Below are 16228 nucleotides of genomic sequence, written 5' to 3' on the forward strand. Positions count from 1 at the left end.
TATGTGTATATATGTAAAATGTATGACAACAAAATTGTACTGTTTACGTCAATAAAATTTCCTTTTTGTCAATCTTTAAATGATAAAGCTTTCATATATTTTCAGATCATTAATGATATTTGCAGTTGTAATATAAACTTATTAAAATACACTTATTAAATACACCTCTATACGTATGACATAGTAAAGAACACGTAAAGCAATAGGTTCATAAATACGGTAATTGCATTTTGACTTACAGAACAAATAAAGAAGACAGTAATGTTTCTAGTCGTAGCATTTTCTCTATCATGTTGATATTTTTAGACAATGTCACAGATATTCTATGACATGTTCAAATCCTCAAGCATCATGTCTTAAGATTATTGTGAAAGTTTTTGAAGGTTTAATGAAAGATAATTCACGTAATTATTGTCCTCATATTTAAGAAGTTGTCAACAGTATTTAATAATCCATAATTAATTGTAAAAGATGTTTATATAAAGTGAAATAATAAGGCCGAAACTCTATCATGAAAAGGAACTAATATGTGACATGCTTGTTTTCAAATCAATGTATAGTGTGATGCTTGTACATTTGCAACTAAAATATGTTTGAATATATTAATACTTGTAAATTTACAAAGTTTGAGGACGAATAAACAAACCTGTGATTGAACAAAAACTTTTGGTTCTTCATGATTAAATCCGAGACTTTCTGCCCTGAACTCCAAGTTTACACAATCCACACAATCTTCCTTGATTGTCATGGTGCAAAAATATATATGCAAGAAAACTAGACACCAAACACTGATAGTTACTGTCGTCAACTATGTTTCATTACAGAAATGATACCTAATCGGTATCATTCACAGACCTTATTAAAACAAAACCAGAGTAACGATAACACATGTATTGTTACAAAACATATTATCTCATTTCCAACTTTGCTGTGTTCTACTTTTGAACACTTTTGAGCATTGTTTCTATTAAAGTCGTTATATTATTCACACACTGTCGATCGTTGCAGGAAGCAGATATTGGATAACGATTATACGGGACGAAATAAATCTGCACATTATTTTATTGGAATGATGACACACAAACAGACAATAGAAATATTGAGTTGTCAATGTTTTGTTTTGAAGATGTTGATATATTCAAGTATATATTTTCTTTGCTTTTAAAGTATTACAATGAACACTGTTTAATTATTACAATTTAACATTGTTGTATCGACAGATTTATGTATATTTTATAATTTAACTTAAGTAGTAATTCTTTGTTATCTTGGAACATTGTTGAGTTATATTTCCTTCTATAGTTTATGCACATGATCTGGTAATAAAAATATGTAGGTCTGCATATATATTGCTAAAATTATTCATCAACAATAACTTTAATATCTAATTATAACATATTTGATCAGGCAGTTTTAGATTTAAAATGGTCGTCTATTGAATGTTGCTATTTGACTGTTAAATATTTCGTTAAATTGTTAGAACATAATATGAGGTAAATAATGTTGTTTTTTTTTTCTTCAGTTAATGTTGGTTCAAATAATTTCTAAGATTACCCTCAAGTAAATGGAAAATCATTGTACAATTATACAGCAACTAACAAGGTATTTCTACATCGTATAGTATATTTACCTTATATTTCTTCATGTTTACAGACTTGTATACTTTTGAAGGAGCATATAACAATGTTGCAAAATTGCCCGTGAAAACACTAAATACTGATTTCAATTATCACTATTCAATATGAATATTGTGTGGGCGTACATATTGACGAAGAGATGACAAAAGTAATTACAGTTATTGTGTAACACATGTATATAAATTGCAAATATTTCTCCTAAAATGATATAAAACACGGCTGCATTTTATGACACAGCTGGTGAGTAAATTTGCACAAACTGGTCATCAATATCATACATGTATAAAGTAAGAATATAGGTAGGAGTAAAATATTGCTTGCAAACATTGTTTATATCCCAACAAAAATTCGAGTGATTGATTTCGTTTTCGTGTATATTCCTTTGGCTTTGAAAGAAGTTAACAGCTTTCTGTTAAACATTGTCATATTACGATATACTGTTACATAGAAATAATAACATGTAAGCCCCTATATCGCAAGAGAAATGTAGTATAGTGCCGTCACAGTGTTGACAATTTATTATGAAATAAAAAACATTCTTGCTTAATTTGTAAATCTATCCATTTTTATTGCTTAAAAGATCTCTAGAAATCAAAATCAAACGAATTTATAACAATGAGATATGAACAAAAACCAGCAGCAACAACAACAACAAAAGAACAGCAATTGAATGACAGTGAATGACAAAATTATAGCTTCGACAATCCTTTCCTATCAATACAGATTATCTTGAAAATTAAATACTAAGTTGATGACATCATAATAAATTTAAATTGTATGTTATCTTAAGCATTTGATTTTGTTCATTAAGTTAAGAATATTTTCTAAAGCTTTCAATAGTTAATTGTTATAACAATATAATTAATGATTTGTGAAGTTTGAAATCAAATCAGTTATATCAGCAAAATATTGAAATGTATCCAAACTGCTATTTACGCTCTTGTTTAATAACAAATATATTTATTACATCTTTTTTTTATTTTATTAATAAATACTTCATGATGCTTTATAATACTTCAAGCCCCCACTCAGCATCTATTAATTAAACGTCAGTATCGATTTACCGGGTATTTTATCGAAGTAATAACATTTTATGCTAGACACCTGTCAAATTAAAGCATGCATTCACGTGCAATTTGTTCAATATTGTTTATCATGAAGCGCCAACAATAATCGTAACTTTTTTAGAACCGTTAATTGTACAATATATATATGCTGGCTTGCACAAATTTATACAATACAGACATTTCCTATATAAGTTAATTCCAGTAATCTTCTTTCAATATTTAGTTAAGTGTAGGCGTCTGTGTTCTTCAAATTATTGAGAATGGCATCACAATCACGCCCATCACATATTAATTATGCATACCATATTTAATGAATGATTATATTACATCACATGGATGAATGTGTCTTTCTAAAATGGTGCTACACAATATTGATTACAGAATGACATAGGAAAAGTACGTTATCAATAGGCCTTTAACTTAAAGAAACGCAACTGAATCAAAAAGCCTAAAATCATAAAAAGTTACTTTCTTAAATAGATCAACTAGGGCACTTAATAATAAAGATAAACAGACGATGATTAAGAAATATACTTAGAAATGTCGTATCACAAGTTATTGGTCTAGATCTTCATCGAATGGAACGTTAGTCTCGAACAATTATTTCCAGTCCCGTTATGTCAAAAAAACCTCAGTGGAGTCCATCAAACGTATACGAAACAGTAATACTGTATGAAGATGTTATGATTCAAAGAAAGTGTTCGTAAAGTAATATGTAAATATGATGACATTGTTGAATAAATATTCAAGTTTAATGGATCCGTCATTGATGTATTAACTTAACGACGTTCTAAATTTCCTTGACATGTCAAACGACTTTCAAATTAAAGTTATGTCAGGTTTCTTTAATGACGTAATTGTTTAATATTATTTGTGAGGGAAATAAGCACGCCTAGGGATATGAAACAATTATTAAGAAAAATAGCTGGCAATTACCGAGCTTGTCATAAATTGGCAGAACAGGGTTTAAGTATGTTCTATTTGATCTTTTTCTAGTTGGGTGGCTAAAGTATACCAATTTCAGTGTTCTGTATAAACGCCCTGAAGATATATTCCCTGCTTTTTATTTGTCTTTTAAAGTCTGATCTGTAATACACAGGCTTCATAACCTCTGGTCCTCCATTTTATTTAGTTCCGTCCATTGCTTTTTCGAAAAGAGCAAACGCATATTTTTACTTAGGGACAATACGCCGCTTTTCATTGAATCGCATGATAACAGCCGTATGAATACATCTACAGATGTTTCTAAAAACAAAATTTTACCATTTTTATGTTTTAATTTACAATTCTGCTAAAGCCGGTGCAAGTGGGGCGTGGCCGGTAGCTTGCACTTTCCAAAACCGTCCATGAACAGGCTCGACCAAACCGAGGCTAAACATTTTCAATTTCCCGTTTTGGACGATCTTTAGAGATTCCGTTTTTCACTATTTTTTTGTACAGACAATCATATTTTGACATTATGTAAATTATCTACATATTCTGTATCATTATTCCTACATAGATTTAATATTGTATTTTGTTAAATAGAAAATAATTAACTTTATGTTCAATATTCAATTTATTGAACGAGCTGAGTAATGTTATAAAATGCGAGCCACTAGTGATGAAGCTACACGAATATTCTATTTACATAACTGTAATGCCGTTTTTACGGAGTCGCAAAATCAGCAGTTGCACAGTTCCGTCTATAATTTAATATTTTATTTGACCACATAACTCAATCAAATATTGCACTTGTGTCAGTAAACTCTACATATATTCTTACTCTAATCTCACTTCGAAATATCTAACTTTGATAAATTGCAAATGCAAATACATGTACGTTCAATAATGGTGGATCCAGGCCCGGGCTTCAGGGCTGCAGCCCCCCCCCCCCCCCCAGCTCGGCCCAAAGATACGTTTACCAGCTGGGCTGGAAAATATTTTTGTCAGTTTCAAACTTTATTGGCTGTAGTATACTCCGTTATCAAAACATTAATTGCTGTCATCCAGTTGTTAATCTCCTGCCTGGGGGCTTATCTATCAACATGCTTGAATGACTTCACTGTTTAATCTGCATAATTGATTGGTTTATGGCTTTCCAAAGGTCTAATGAAATTAAAAGTCACAGATAGTGGCAAATAGATGTGTTACATTGTATACAATCTTTAATGCCAAATAAAATATTGAATTGAATTGTATACCATATTTTACTATCTTTGTTTTCCCATTTTCTTTGCAAAAGCCTAATTATGATTAAGAAATTGAAAATTATTATTTATAAATTAAAAAGATGGCGAGTTTTATAAAGATTATATTAAATGAATCGCGTTTTAATAATTAGTTTTACTAAGATTTTTATTCAATGAACTGATTGGTCATTTGCTTTTGATAACTTTTTATGGCAGTTATATTATTTTAAATTAAATTTAAATTGTACTGACCTCTTTAGTATCTAAAATGGATCCATTGATGGAAAAAAAATTCTAATTGAATATTATTGTTTGAAATTTTTTTGTACAATAGAAAGGCAGTATTTTAATATCACTTTACTTTGGAAAATCGTCTATTATTCAGATTAGTAAATTGATCAAGTGTTTGAAATTATTTTTTATCAACAGTCGCGCATACATTGGTTAGTGTGCTGTTATTTTGTAAATGCTTATAACTAAACACATATATAAGCGGAAATACATTGTCACTCATCAGATGAGTAATTGCATTTTATAGTCAAAGTTTCATGCTTACGCACGTTCACCGACTTTACAGCTATTACCCCTGGTCATCGGGCTACTGGTATCTATCTATCAATCTCCCTGGGGAGTCTTTTAACTCCGCTTAGTGCAGCCAACACTTTGGCGCAACGGAATTATACCACTCTCGCAGGTACCCATTTACACCTGGGTGAAGTGAAGCAATCGCAGGTAAATTTCTTGCTCAAGGAAATTAGCAGTGCACCTGGCGGGACCTCTCGATCCCTAAACGCGCGTCCAACCACTGGACTACTGCTCCTACATGAGCTATGAAACACATAAATTACAATTTTTTGTCACATGAACAACATATTGGCCAAATCTTCAAACTTGCACACTTGTTGTGCTTGATTGTAAATTTTATTCGAGTAATGAAAAAAACTACATATACTTGACAACAATCAGAATGTATGAGTCATTCGCGACATTATTATACCTGCAGGTCACGAAGTACCATTAACATGTGGAAAATTATGAATATAAGGCAACATGTGTGAGATCTACAATAATAACAGTTTATTATAGGAGAAAAAAAGTTTTTATTAGTTTATCATATTATGCCAAAATTGATATAATAACATTCAGCAACTTTTACAATGAAGCAAACAAATTTAATTATGTTCATCTTACTTCAATGTCGTTGAAATCATTGGCTATGACGTCATAATTACATTAATTCCTTTTAAAGCACCATGCCTACAGATTCATGCCAAATTTCATGAAAAAATTTGAAAACGTATTTAAAAGTTAAGTACTGCGATGCGAACAAAGAAAGTAATTTACACATTGCAAAAGACACTAACTTCCACGTAAAGTACAAAAAAAGAAGAAGTCAAAATATGCAAAAATATCCCTTACTGCGTTATAGTAACGCAATAGAAATATGGTAATTTATTCTGCAAAAAAGGTCATTAATCGGACAAAACATGTAAATTATTACTTGAATATTGAATATTTTTTTTTTTACTTTCTTAGAACCTGAGTACATTTTTCTCAAGGTTGATTTTCTTGAAATATTTTAGCACATCTGGAGCCATGCAGCTTTAAATCTATATCATACTTCATACTTTTTTTAGATTTCAATATTTGATTATAATAATATCACATTACATAGAAGATTATATTTATAAGATCATCTGTTAGAAATATACAGTTATAATGGAACTGTCATATATGATATAATATAACGACATTTCCAATCCTCATGACACATTATATGTCTTCCAAATAATTACATCTCCTGAAAACTTTCTTTCTTCACATCAAAGAAAATGAAATATTTGTTAAGAAAAGGGAAGAGAGAAATATTTCATTGTATTGTACTGATTTTGTAAATTTTGTTTCACTTTTAAATTGGCTTAAGATATTGTAGTATATAGTTCATTAAAGCTACGATAGTACAATGCATATTTTAAGTAGAGCATAGATTAACTGACGAATAATAAAATAAGTTTACAATTAAAATGTGACCCTCTGAGAATAAAGACAGAATAAAAGAAGTAAACACTGTCTAAAATTAAAGATGAACAATAAAACATTATTGATATGCATGTGAAGTAGATACATAGAAGGAAATGTCCAATCATTTTTTTCTCATAGCAAGATATGTACATTTAAATTAAAAGACGACATAACGCTTAATTAAATTGTTAATTTCTTTCATGTCTCAATCTAATTAATATCTGGATAACGTTATAGTGGGTTTGCGACCAGCATGGATCCAGACCAGCCTGCGCATCCGCGCAGTCTGATCAGGATCAATGCTGTTCGCTTACAAACACTATAACAAATAGAGAAACTGATAGCGAACAGCATGGATCCTGATCAGACTGCGCGGATGCGCAGGCTAGTCTGGATCCATGCTGGTCGCAAACCCATTATGTTGGTTTTGTCATGACACGGCTCAATTATCATTTACTAAAAGCATACATAATATGTGTGTCAAATATGAATGTTAAAATTCAAATGTTCATATCACTTTACTGCATGAATAATTTAATATGATTCCGTGTAGACATCTGTTTTTAAATGTTCCTCGTTATGTTAATGAACATTAATTGAAATATTTAACAATTAATTAGCCGTCAGAATTAATTAACCGTAAATTTATTCAAGTAACAAAATTGAAATATAGACAACAGTAAAGTTAATTATTCATTCATTTATTAATCAGGCAGGTACTGACGCGTAATGTACACGTGAGTATAATGAACAGATGATAACATACATGTAGTTATTGGAAGATGTACAAACATAAATATAACATATATTTTGGTATATCAACAAAAATCATTATCATCTTAAAAGTATATTAATTTAGTTTTAATTAACATCTTTACATACTGATAGAATAGCATACTAGCGCAATATATAAGTGGTACATAATTTTAAAGAAAGACCTTTCAATTAGTCTGACGTTTGACTGAGGTATAAAAAGACATCGTCAATACTGCATATTTCAACTTTGACAATGAATAGTATAAGAAATGACATCTATGTCAAAGTTGGCCTAATCCAAATTATGTTTCAGCTCATTCTGAACTTTTTATTGAACTTTTCCTTGTTTCGTCTTCTGAACCTTTTGCTAATAGTGGCGTTGGTAAAATATTTTTCAATTAGAACATTTGTAAAAAAATGTCCATCCATACTTAAACGCAAAATTTAAGATAAATGTATTCTTCGGGGATTAATTCCCTTTGAAAAATCCCGCTTCAAAAGTACTGAAATTTCACTAAAAATTAACAAATATACATTCCTTGCCAAACGCACCAACTCTTATCATTTTTTCCAAATTGCTTAAAATTATGACATTACAAATGTTCTAACTTTTACACTCAAGGCAAGAAGACACTGTCCTACAAACCAGATTACACGTGCACTGAAGGTCTCCCAAAGAACATATTTTTTAATAATTGAAAGCCCAATGTGCTCTTAAGAAGGTAATGAAGACAAAACACACTTTCTTCTATCATGTCCACTTTACACAATTTAAAGAAACACTGTGCAACACCACGCCAATCAATGAAAGTTATTTCTTTTTGGAAAAGTTAGAGTTTTCAGACATATGCAAAAAACAAAATCAACTATCACTTCTTTCCTGACTAAGATTGGCTTTCCTGAAATCTGTTTTCTTCTTCTTGGACTCTCGTTGCCTACCATCTTCTATATACTTTAAAGTTTAAACATATTCCTACTTTCACAATTCATGTAAAGTGTTTAGCAATAGGCAACTGTGTAATTTAATTTTCTTGGTTTTACACTTCTTGAAGATAATGCCTACCACATTGTTTTTATATTTTGCTCAGGTTGCTTATTAAGATTTGCACCGTTGTTGCAGCATTTAGCGTTAGATAGAATCGAAATTTGTAGAGGCTACAAGTATATATGCTTTACCAACACAAATACTTATCATTTCTATTATTGTTTCATTTGTATTGCGTATAATGTACAACATGTATATGAAATAATTTGAAAAATAAATACTGTTTAAACCTATGCAAACCAATACATGTCAAATACAAAATGTGTATGATGTACATGTACAATTACTTTGATAAAACGTTTCTGTATGTACGAGTATGTATGTATGTATGTATGTATGTATGTATGTCGGTCTGTGTGTGTGTGCGTGTGTGTGTGTGTGTGCGTATTTTCAGTAAAGTAGAAGATATTATGTAAAATTGATCTCTTTGTAATACACGAGAAACTGGTATGTTCTGGCGAAATTAGTGATAATTATTCGTGCACATATAACTGAACAATTACCTGTTTGAAAAGTCAAGACTGTAGAGAGAGAGAGAGCAAACTTTGTCATTGAGATAATTTATATTAGGAAAAGTAATATCATTTTAACAAAAGATATATCTGCGATTTTTATACATTTAATGATCTGTTTGAAGTTTTGACCAAAACTTAGGATGACTAAATTATTCAATCGCAAAATTAAAAATTATCTTTATTTAAAAAATAGATTTTATAACTATATATTAGAAACTACAAGATTTTTTTTTCAGAAAAATATATCCGTTTAGATAAGGCGTGAAATTGTATTTCAATCTATTGCAAAATTGCTAAGATGTTTACTACAGTTTTCTTAAATTAGTACAAGCTTTATGTTTATGCTTTATGCTTTTATGCAATATTTGTGTAAAACTTTTGATATGCTTATCATTAATTATTGCTAAAATTTGTTGTAAGTTTTGGTATATAGATTGAAAATGTCTCAATAAATAGTCTATGACATTTTATCTACAAATAATCTAGGTGGTAAATCTAAGAGTTGGCCTTTGTAAAACTTGGATCAATGTGCTGTTATGAGTTGGCATTTACAAATAAATAGAAAATTACATATATACATATATAATGACATGAATTATTCTTGATATGCATCATGATTTTGTAGAAGTTGGACCTAGTCCAAGGTAATCTTATTTGTGTTTTTATTATGAACTGGACATTTCAAATGTTTGTCGAGAAACAATAGTGGGTCACTGTTGTTATATATAAATGTAGAAACACTTATTTCAAAACAGAACTTTAAATTGATTTCTTTAAAATTTGATTTTAAAATTTTAAAAAACAACAACATATTTAATGATATGATATAAATTCTAAGTGAAATCTAACGTAGATATGTTTTGATTTGAAATAATTAGCACTAACGAAAATATACGGCAGTGTTCATAATAAATGTAATATATATTTTTATATATTGTATCTCTCTTCAACACATTGTCAAACTAACGCCAATACTAAGGCAAATGAGTACATATATGCTACTTTCGCAAGGATTTTTTTTTTCAAAACAGATGGACAGTATGGGAATAAAAAGGCATTGATATCAGAGCATGTAATACTTGCTTTGTGCATAGACATCCGTTTTTTCTTAAGATATAGAAATCGTTTAATGTAAATATGTGTTAGAACTTATTGCCTTTTCGTACAAATGGTGTATTTCAATTTCGCATAAATGAATTCTCGTCAGACATACTTCCAGTGTTTGAGTTAATGTCATTCGGATGCCTTGAAGTGGAAAAATAATTGCGCTGCTCTATGTTGACCGGACAACAAATAAACGATATATTCACAATAGGACTGTCAATGGTTCTAGGTCGGAATCTGACATTTATCTGAATATTGTCTACAGAGGTTTCATTAAATAAACCAGTAGTCAAGAAATGTATTTCAGCCAATGATTTATTTCTCTTAAAAGACATGTGGCGTTCTAATTCTGGGCTGATTATGCACATAATTTGCATATAAATGTTCAAAGCGAATCTTACATTCCATTTGGTTTAAACATCTTGTATTCAGAATTTTTACACATGTGTAAGTAACAACATTACAATAATACGTTTCATTTGACAATGTTAAGATAATATTCATTCAAGTTTAAATATGTCTGTGATTGATAAAACGATTGCAAACTATATCAACCTTAGTCAACTTCTTATTACATACTGACCAGTCCTAACTTCGGAAACACATGTTTTGTGTCTGACACATATCAAAATTCTTTTTAAAAGGGGGAAAAAGCTGATAAGCAGGAATGTAGGTTCAAGTAATGACAGGATCAAGAACATGTGAAGTCACTGACATATTTTCATAGACCTGGCCGCATTTCGAAAGTCTATGAAAAACTTTGATCCCAGTTATGTGTCATACTTGTTATCAAAGATAAGTGAGTTTAGCGTATACATGGAATAAAAAGCTTTACTACGAAAGACCGATAGGGACATTTTAACCTCAAGAAGTTGAAATAGTGAATTCATGAAGTTAGAATTATTAATTCGCGAAGATAAAAACGGTAATGCATGAAGTTGATATGTTCCCCTTAACATGGCCACACTGACAAATACACTTTGATACGTTACTATATACAATTGCAGGTTGGTTGGCATCAACACTGCAAAAGTGATTTGTCGACTTTCCAGCTTTACGAGACCCTCGTGTATACATGGAAAACAGCAAGTATTTATTCACCAACCAAGGTTCAATGTACATTAGTCACATTAAATTTACAATAACCATTTCATGTTTGATAGTTTATCCTGGGAAAACAGTTCTATGGTCATTACGGCAATGTTCCAATTTTACCTAAAAGTTCTCTTTTCTTTCACTTATTTTTTTCTGACGTGTGTACTTTTACTTATTTTATCAACCAATTTTAGAAATGGAAAACGTTCATGCCGATTAACTGCCATGCAGTTGACTATGTTCAGTCGTGTATTAACTAACAGATGTTACAATATTTATAATAGATATATCACAATAAACAACATAAATGTATTTGTATTTTGATAAGTTCATAGAGTTAGATTAATTTAGTGTTTTTATTTAGGAACAGGTTTCTTCATTATATATATTTATTACAAAATTAAATTGGTCAAGAGCATCTGCAGTCAATACCAACCAATTTAGTGTCAACTTTAAACAGTCGACGTACTTGAAGCAAATTTACCACAGTATATATGCCTTACGATTCATTTGAAATACTGTAATCCTATTGGACAAACAATGATTTCAAACACTAAGAATTGTATGTGACATTTGATGGACAATAGTAAGTTCTGCTTATCCTATCAGGTAAACAATAATTTCATAACATGGTGTAATGTGGACGTAATGGTCGTAGTTTGTTTAATATTATACTATTATTATTTTTATTGTTACAAAAGATAAAATACCTTTACCTAAAATATATTCTTACCTGTGGAGTGACAAAAACATGTGGGTTTTCATGGTTAAGACCGATTTTCTCTAGCTGGAATTCGTTGATTGCAAACTCCGTGCAGTGGTTTGTCATGTCCGTAATCTCTAATTTTCAAGTGTTACAACTTTTTGTTCCAATGATTCCAACAAAAACCGCACTGACAATCCGTCTTTCAAATCCAATTATTTTTTTTCTTCACTTTAATTGAATTTCATGTTTCAGTTGTGACTTGAGTCTTTATTTCTCCACGATAATGGAACATTTTTCAATCAAGATCACATTGAAGCGGCATTAATCCTGGAATGTTGGGGCGACAGACTGCGGCGAATATTCAGGCCGCTTAAAGGGCATTTATTCCCCGTTTGTACATTATATTGGATTTTCCCAAGAGCAAAGTATATAATGAAAGTTGCAATCTGCTGCCGTGGTATAATTACAGTAATTGTTATAGATGAGTACATGTATAATGTTCATTATGTTTATTATGATATATTACAAGCGAAAGTTAAGAGAGAGAGAGAGATTTTTATATTCGTGTTTAACGCTTTCAACGAAAACTGGCGGCTCATTTATAATGTCATCTTGCCCTCATGCTGACGATCCCATGAGACTTCTTTAATACGAATGTGGGTGCATTATTATTTGAAATATCATCTTAGAAGGCCACACAAGCAAATTTGTATTTTCCACTGAAATATTGAGTGATTTACGCACAAAGTTATACGTTGGATTAAGCCTATACCAGGCCCATTCAAATGCTGAAATGCTAGTCTACAATGGAGAAGCAGATGTACCCGAAATATACACTGACCAGTTTTTATATTTCATTTCACCAATGATTCCGCCTGTTTTTAAGCCTCAAGCCAACATAAAATAATATTCACAGGAGGAGCCATTTCTACCAGGAAGAAATTCAATATCACAAAAGCATCCGAGCGTGGTGTATTAGAAGCCAATTGATAGCTATCTCTCTATGTTATGTTTTAATGTCATGTGGCAGTTTAAACTGTAATGTGTTTTATTCAGGTAATGGAAATAATTTGTGTTAAAATATTTATGCCCATTATTCCCTTAAAGTTCAGCACCTGAAAGCATCAATATAACATATGCTAATCTGAACCAGGTAGTGAATTCGCACAACTTGTATCACAAAATTCCAAAATCAAGTTTAGACAAGACAAACCTTGGGTTACAGAAACGTATCGAACAGTAGTTCTAATAATTTAACAAATTATGAACAGCATTCAACATAGCTTTTGATGTTGAAGTGGTTGATTGGCACATTTCGATTATGTAAGCCGGATAATGGATCTTATCAGTGTTAAGTTTTATGCAAATTGTTTGACTGGCTATCCAATTGCTATACTGGGATTAACTAAATATTTGTTTCCCTGGTTTACAGAAAAAAATGTCGACCTGTTGTGGGCAGTTGACTAAGCAATGAATAGAAAATCTTCCCTGCTAAAAACTGGAAAAGGTCCGTTGAATTCTGTGCGGTACTACATCTCAGCTCTAAAATATTTGGTTTGGTTTAAAATAAAAACCAGTAATAAAGGTCATATTGCAATATAGTTAATACAGGAACCGGTTGAAGCGGGTGGTGCTCCCCGAATAGGTTTTGGACACAGGAAAGAATATATCTTGTAGTGTCAGTTTTGTCACAGACGAAATTCAAAGAGTAAAAAAATGAACAAAGGGCAATAACTCCAGAATTAAGCAAGACAGTTATAGTTATTTTGCACTGCACTTCTATTTAATGAGGGCAATCTACCTACAAAAGTTCATGTTCATACCTCTTATGTCAAAGTGTAAAAATGAACAGAGGACAATAACTCAAAAATAAGGCATGGCAAAGTAATGGCTCTTTTGAATTGCCGCAGAAAGTTCAAAGTGTAAAAATGAACAAAGGGCAATAATTCCAAAATTAGACAGGACAGAGTTATTGTTCTTTTGCACTGCACTTCTACTCAATGAGATATATCTATCTACGAAGTGCCATGTTGATATTTCATATAGTTTTTTATCTACATACAAAGTTTCATGTTGATAACTGTTGTTGTTTCAATGTTATGTCCCAGACAAAATTAGCAGACGGAAGGACGGACAAAGCGGCGACTATATGCTCAACTCCTGAGTAGTCCTTATTAACGCTACCCTGGTACAAAAGGTCACCTTCTCTCGACCTTTCGGTCAATCATCAGCGAGCTTTCACAATTTTGATAGCGATGCGTTTTCTAATTTGATCCGCTGGAAATCTGATACTGGGCAGGTAATTTTTCAAAATTTCGAGAAAAAATATGGCATTCTATATAGCCGGCAGGTAAACTGGCAAAACAATCTTGCCCATTAAAAACAGAGTCCATTATTTCCAGTTTATTTTTTTCATATTACTTCAAATAATTTGTTTTTCTAACAAATTTCAACAATTTGTTTAACTTCCACGGGCAGTGATATTTTGATACTTCGTTTAATGCCTATCTGTAAAGGACAGTTTGATTGCATGGCTAAAATTAGCTTTCTCGGGGAAATTCGGATCACAATGAAACGAAACAAATACGGTGGTTATCAGATCTACATGCAAGAAATAACTAAGGTAGATTTAAATAGATTGGGTCATATTGTAACCTTTCAGGCTTTTTGATCGAGTTCCTGCTCAAACACTATTCTAGGCATTATCAGGTACTACAGTGCCCTCCAAAAGTTCTTGGACAAACTATTTTTGGTAGTGTTTACATAATTTAAATGATGTAAAACATAAATCATAAGTAAAATGATGATAAATTTAGTAAAAGTATTTATTAATTTTTGTATAATCACAAAAAAAAGTTAACATCTAAGTATAATGCACAAACAGCAAGAAAATTTGAAAACTGTGGACATCAACATGATGCTAATTACGAAAGTAGTGATCTACTTCAGTACTTTGTGTTACCTCCTCTGGCCCTTATAACAGCTGGAATCCATCGTGGCATGCTTCTTACGAGTCTTTCACATGATTCAGGACGTACTGAATCCCAAACAGTTTTCACATTTTGTTCAAGCTCACGGAGATTATGGCTGTGTTTATTTCTGAGTTCAATTTTCACAATCTGCCACAAATTTTCAATGGGGTTAAGATCAGGTGACTGAGGAGGCCATTTTAAACACTTAAATTCATTCTCCTCTTTCCATTGTTCAACAATTCTAGCTCTATGGCAGGTAGCACCATCATCCTGGAAGATGAAGTTGTTACCATACCCCAACAAATGCGCCGAAGGTATAGCACAGTCCTCAAGAATCTTGATGTATCCTTGTGAATTAAGTCGGCCATCAACACGAGACAGAAACCCAGTGCCCCTATAACTCATTGCTCCCCACACCATCACACTACCACCCCCAAATTTGACAGTTGGGGCAACACAGTCATCACTTAATTGTTCACCTGAACGTCTGCGAACATAAACACGCCCATCACTTTGGAATAAATTAAATTTAGACTCATCTGAGAACATCACAGTTGACCAATTAACCCAAGACCAATCAGCATGCTTTCTGGCAAAGTTCAAACGGAGTTGCCTGTGTCTTGGTGAAAGCAAAGGCTTCTTTATAGCCAAATGGCCATAAAGTCCCGACTCATGTAGACGACGTCTCACTGTTGTTGCAGATGCAAACACATTTGATGATTGCCAATCTCTTCGCAGCTCATTCACTGTTGATTTCCTGTTTTGCAGTAAAGCTCACACTAATATTAGGTCATCTCTTTTGTCTGAAACTTTTGGCCTCCCTGTCCTAGCACGATCTTTGTGGGTACCAGTGGCCTCATACCATTTCAAAGTGTGGTAGACTGTTGACCTGAAGTAAACAACGACAGATAAGAAAACAAAATTAGAACAGCAAGATTAATAACATATAGCAGTAAAAAAAAACACAATTTGGCTCAAAAATTTTGAACAAGAAACATTTCAAGAAAGCTAATTTCTTACCTTGGTCGATCCATCTGAATGGCGATATCCACTACTGAGACTCCCTGCTCCCTCATAATCTGGCATCGTAATCTTTCCTCTAATGTTAACATTTTGAATTGGGGTTGACTTACAGGTT

At 31.7% G+C, this 16228-nt stretch overlaps 1 protein-coding gene across 2 annotated transcripts in view; it reads right to left on the minus strand.

Moving 5' to 3' along the window:
• Positions 1 to 12548, minus strand: part of LOC132750145 (protein rolling stone-like) — a 43615-nt gene extending 31067 nt beyond the window's left edge. Inside the window, exon 1 of one of the 2 annotated variants that reach the window (XM_060740090.1) lies at positions 12146 to 12548. In XM_060740090.1, coding sequence (XP_060596073.1) covers positions 12146 to 12241 — 96 coding nt within the window. In that variant the 5' untranslated portion in view covers positions 12242 to 12548. Of the gene's footprint in view, positions 1 to 646; positions 948 to 12145 lie in introns of those variants that run through there. The other variant, XM_060740089.1, reaches the window with a different exon arrangement.
• Positions 12549 to 16228: the final 3680 nt, after the last annotated feature.

The sequence above is a fragment of the Ruditapes philippinarum genome, unplaced genomic scaffold (assembly GCF_026571515.1).
Source record: "Ruditapes philippinarum isolate M1 unplaced genomic scaffold, ASM2657151v2 ctg968_1_1_1_1, whole genome shotgun sequence".
NCBI lineage: Eukaryota > Metazoa > Mollusca > Bivalvia > Venerida > Veneridae > Ruditapes > Ruditapes philippinarum.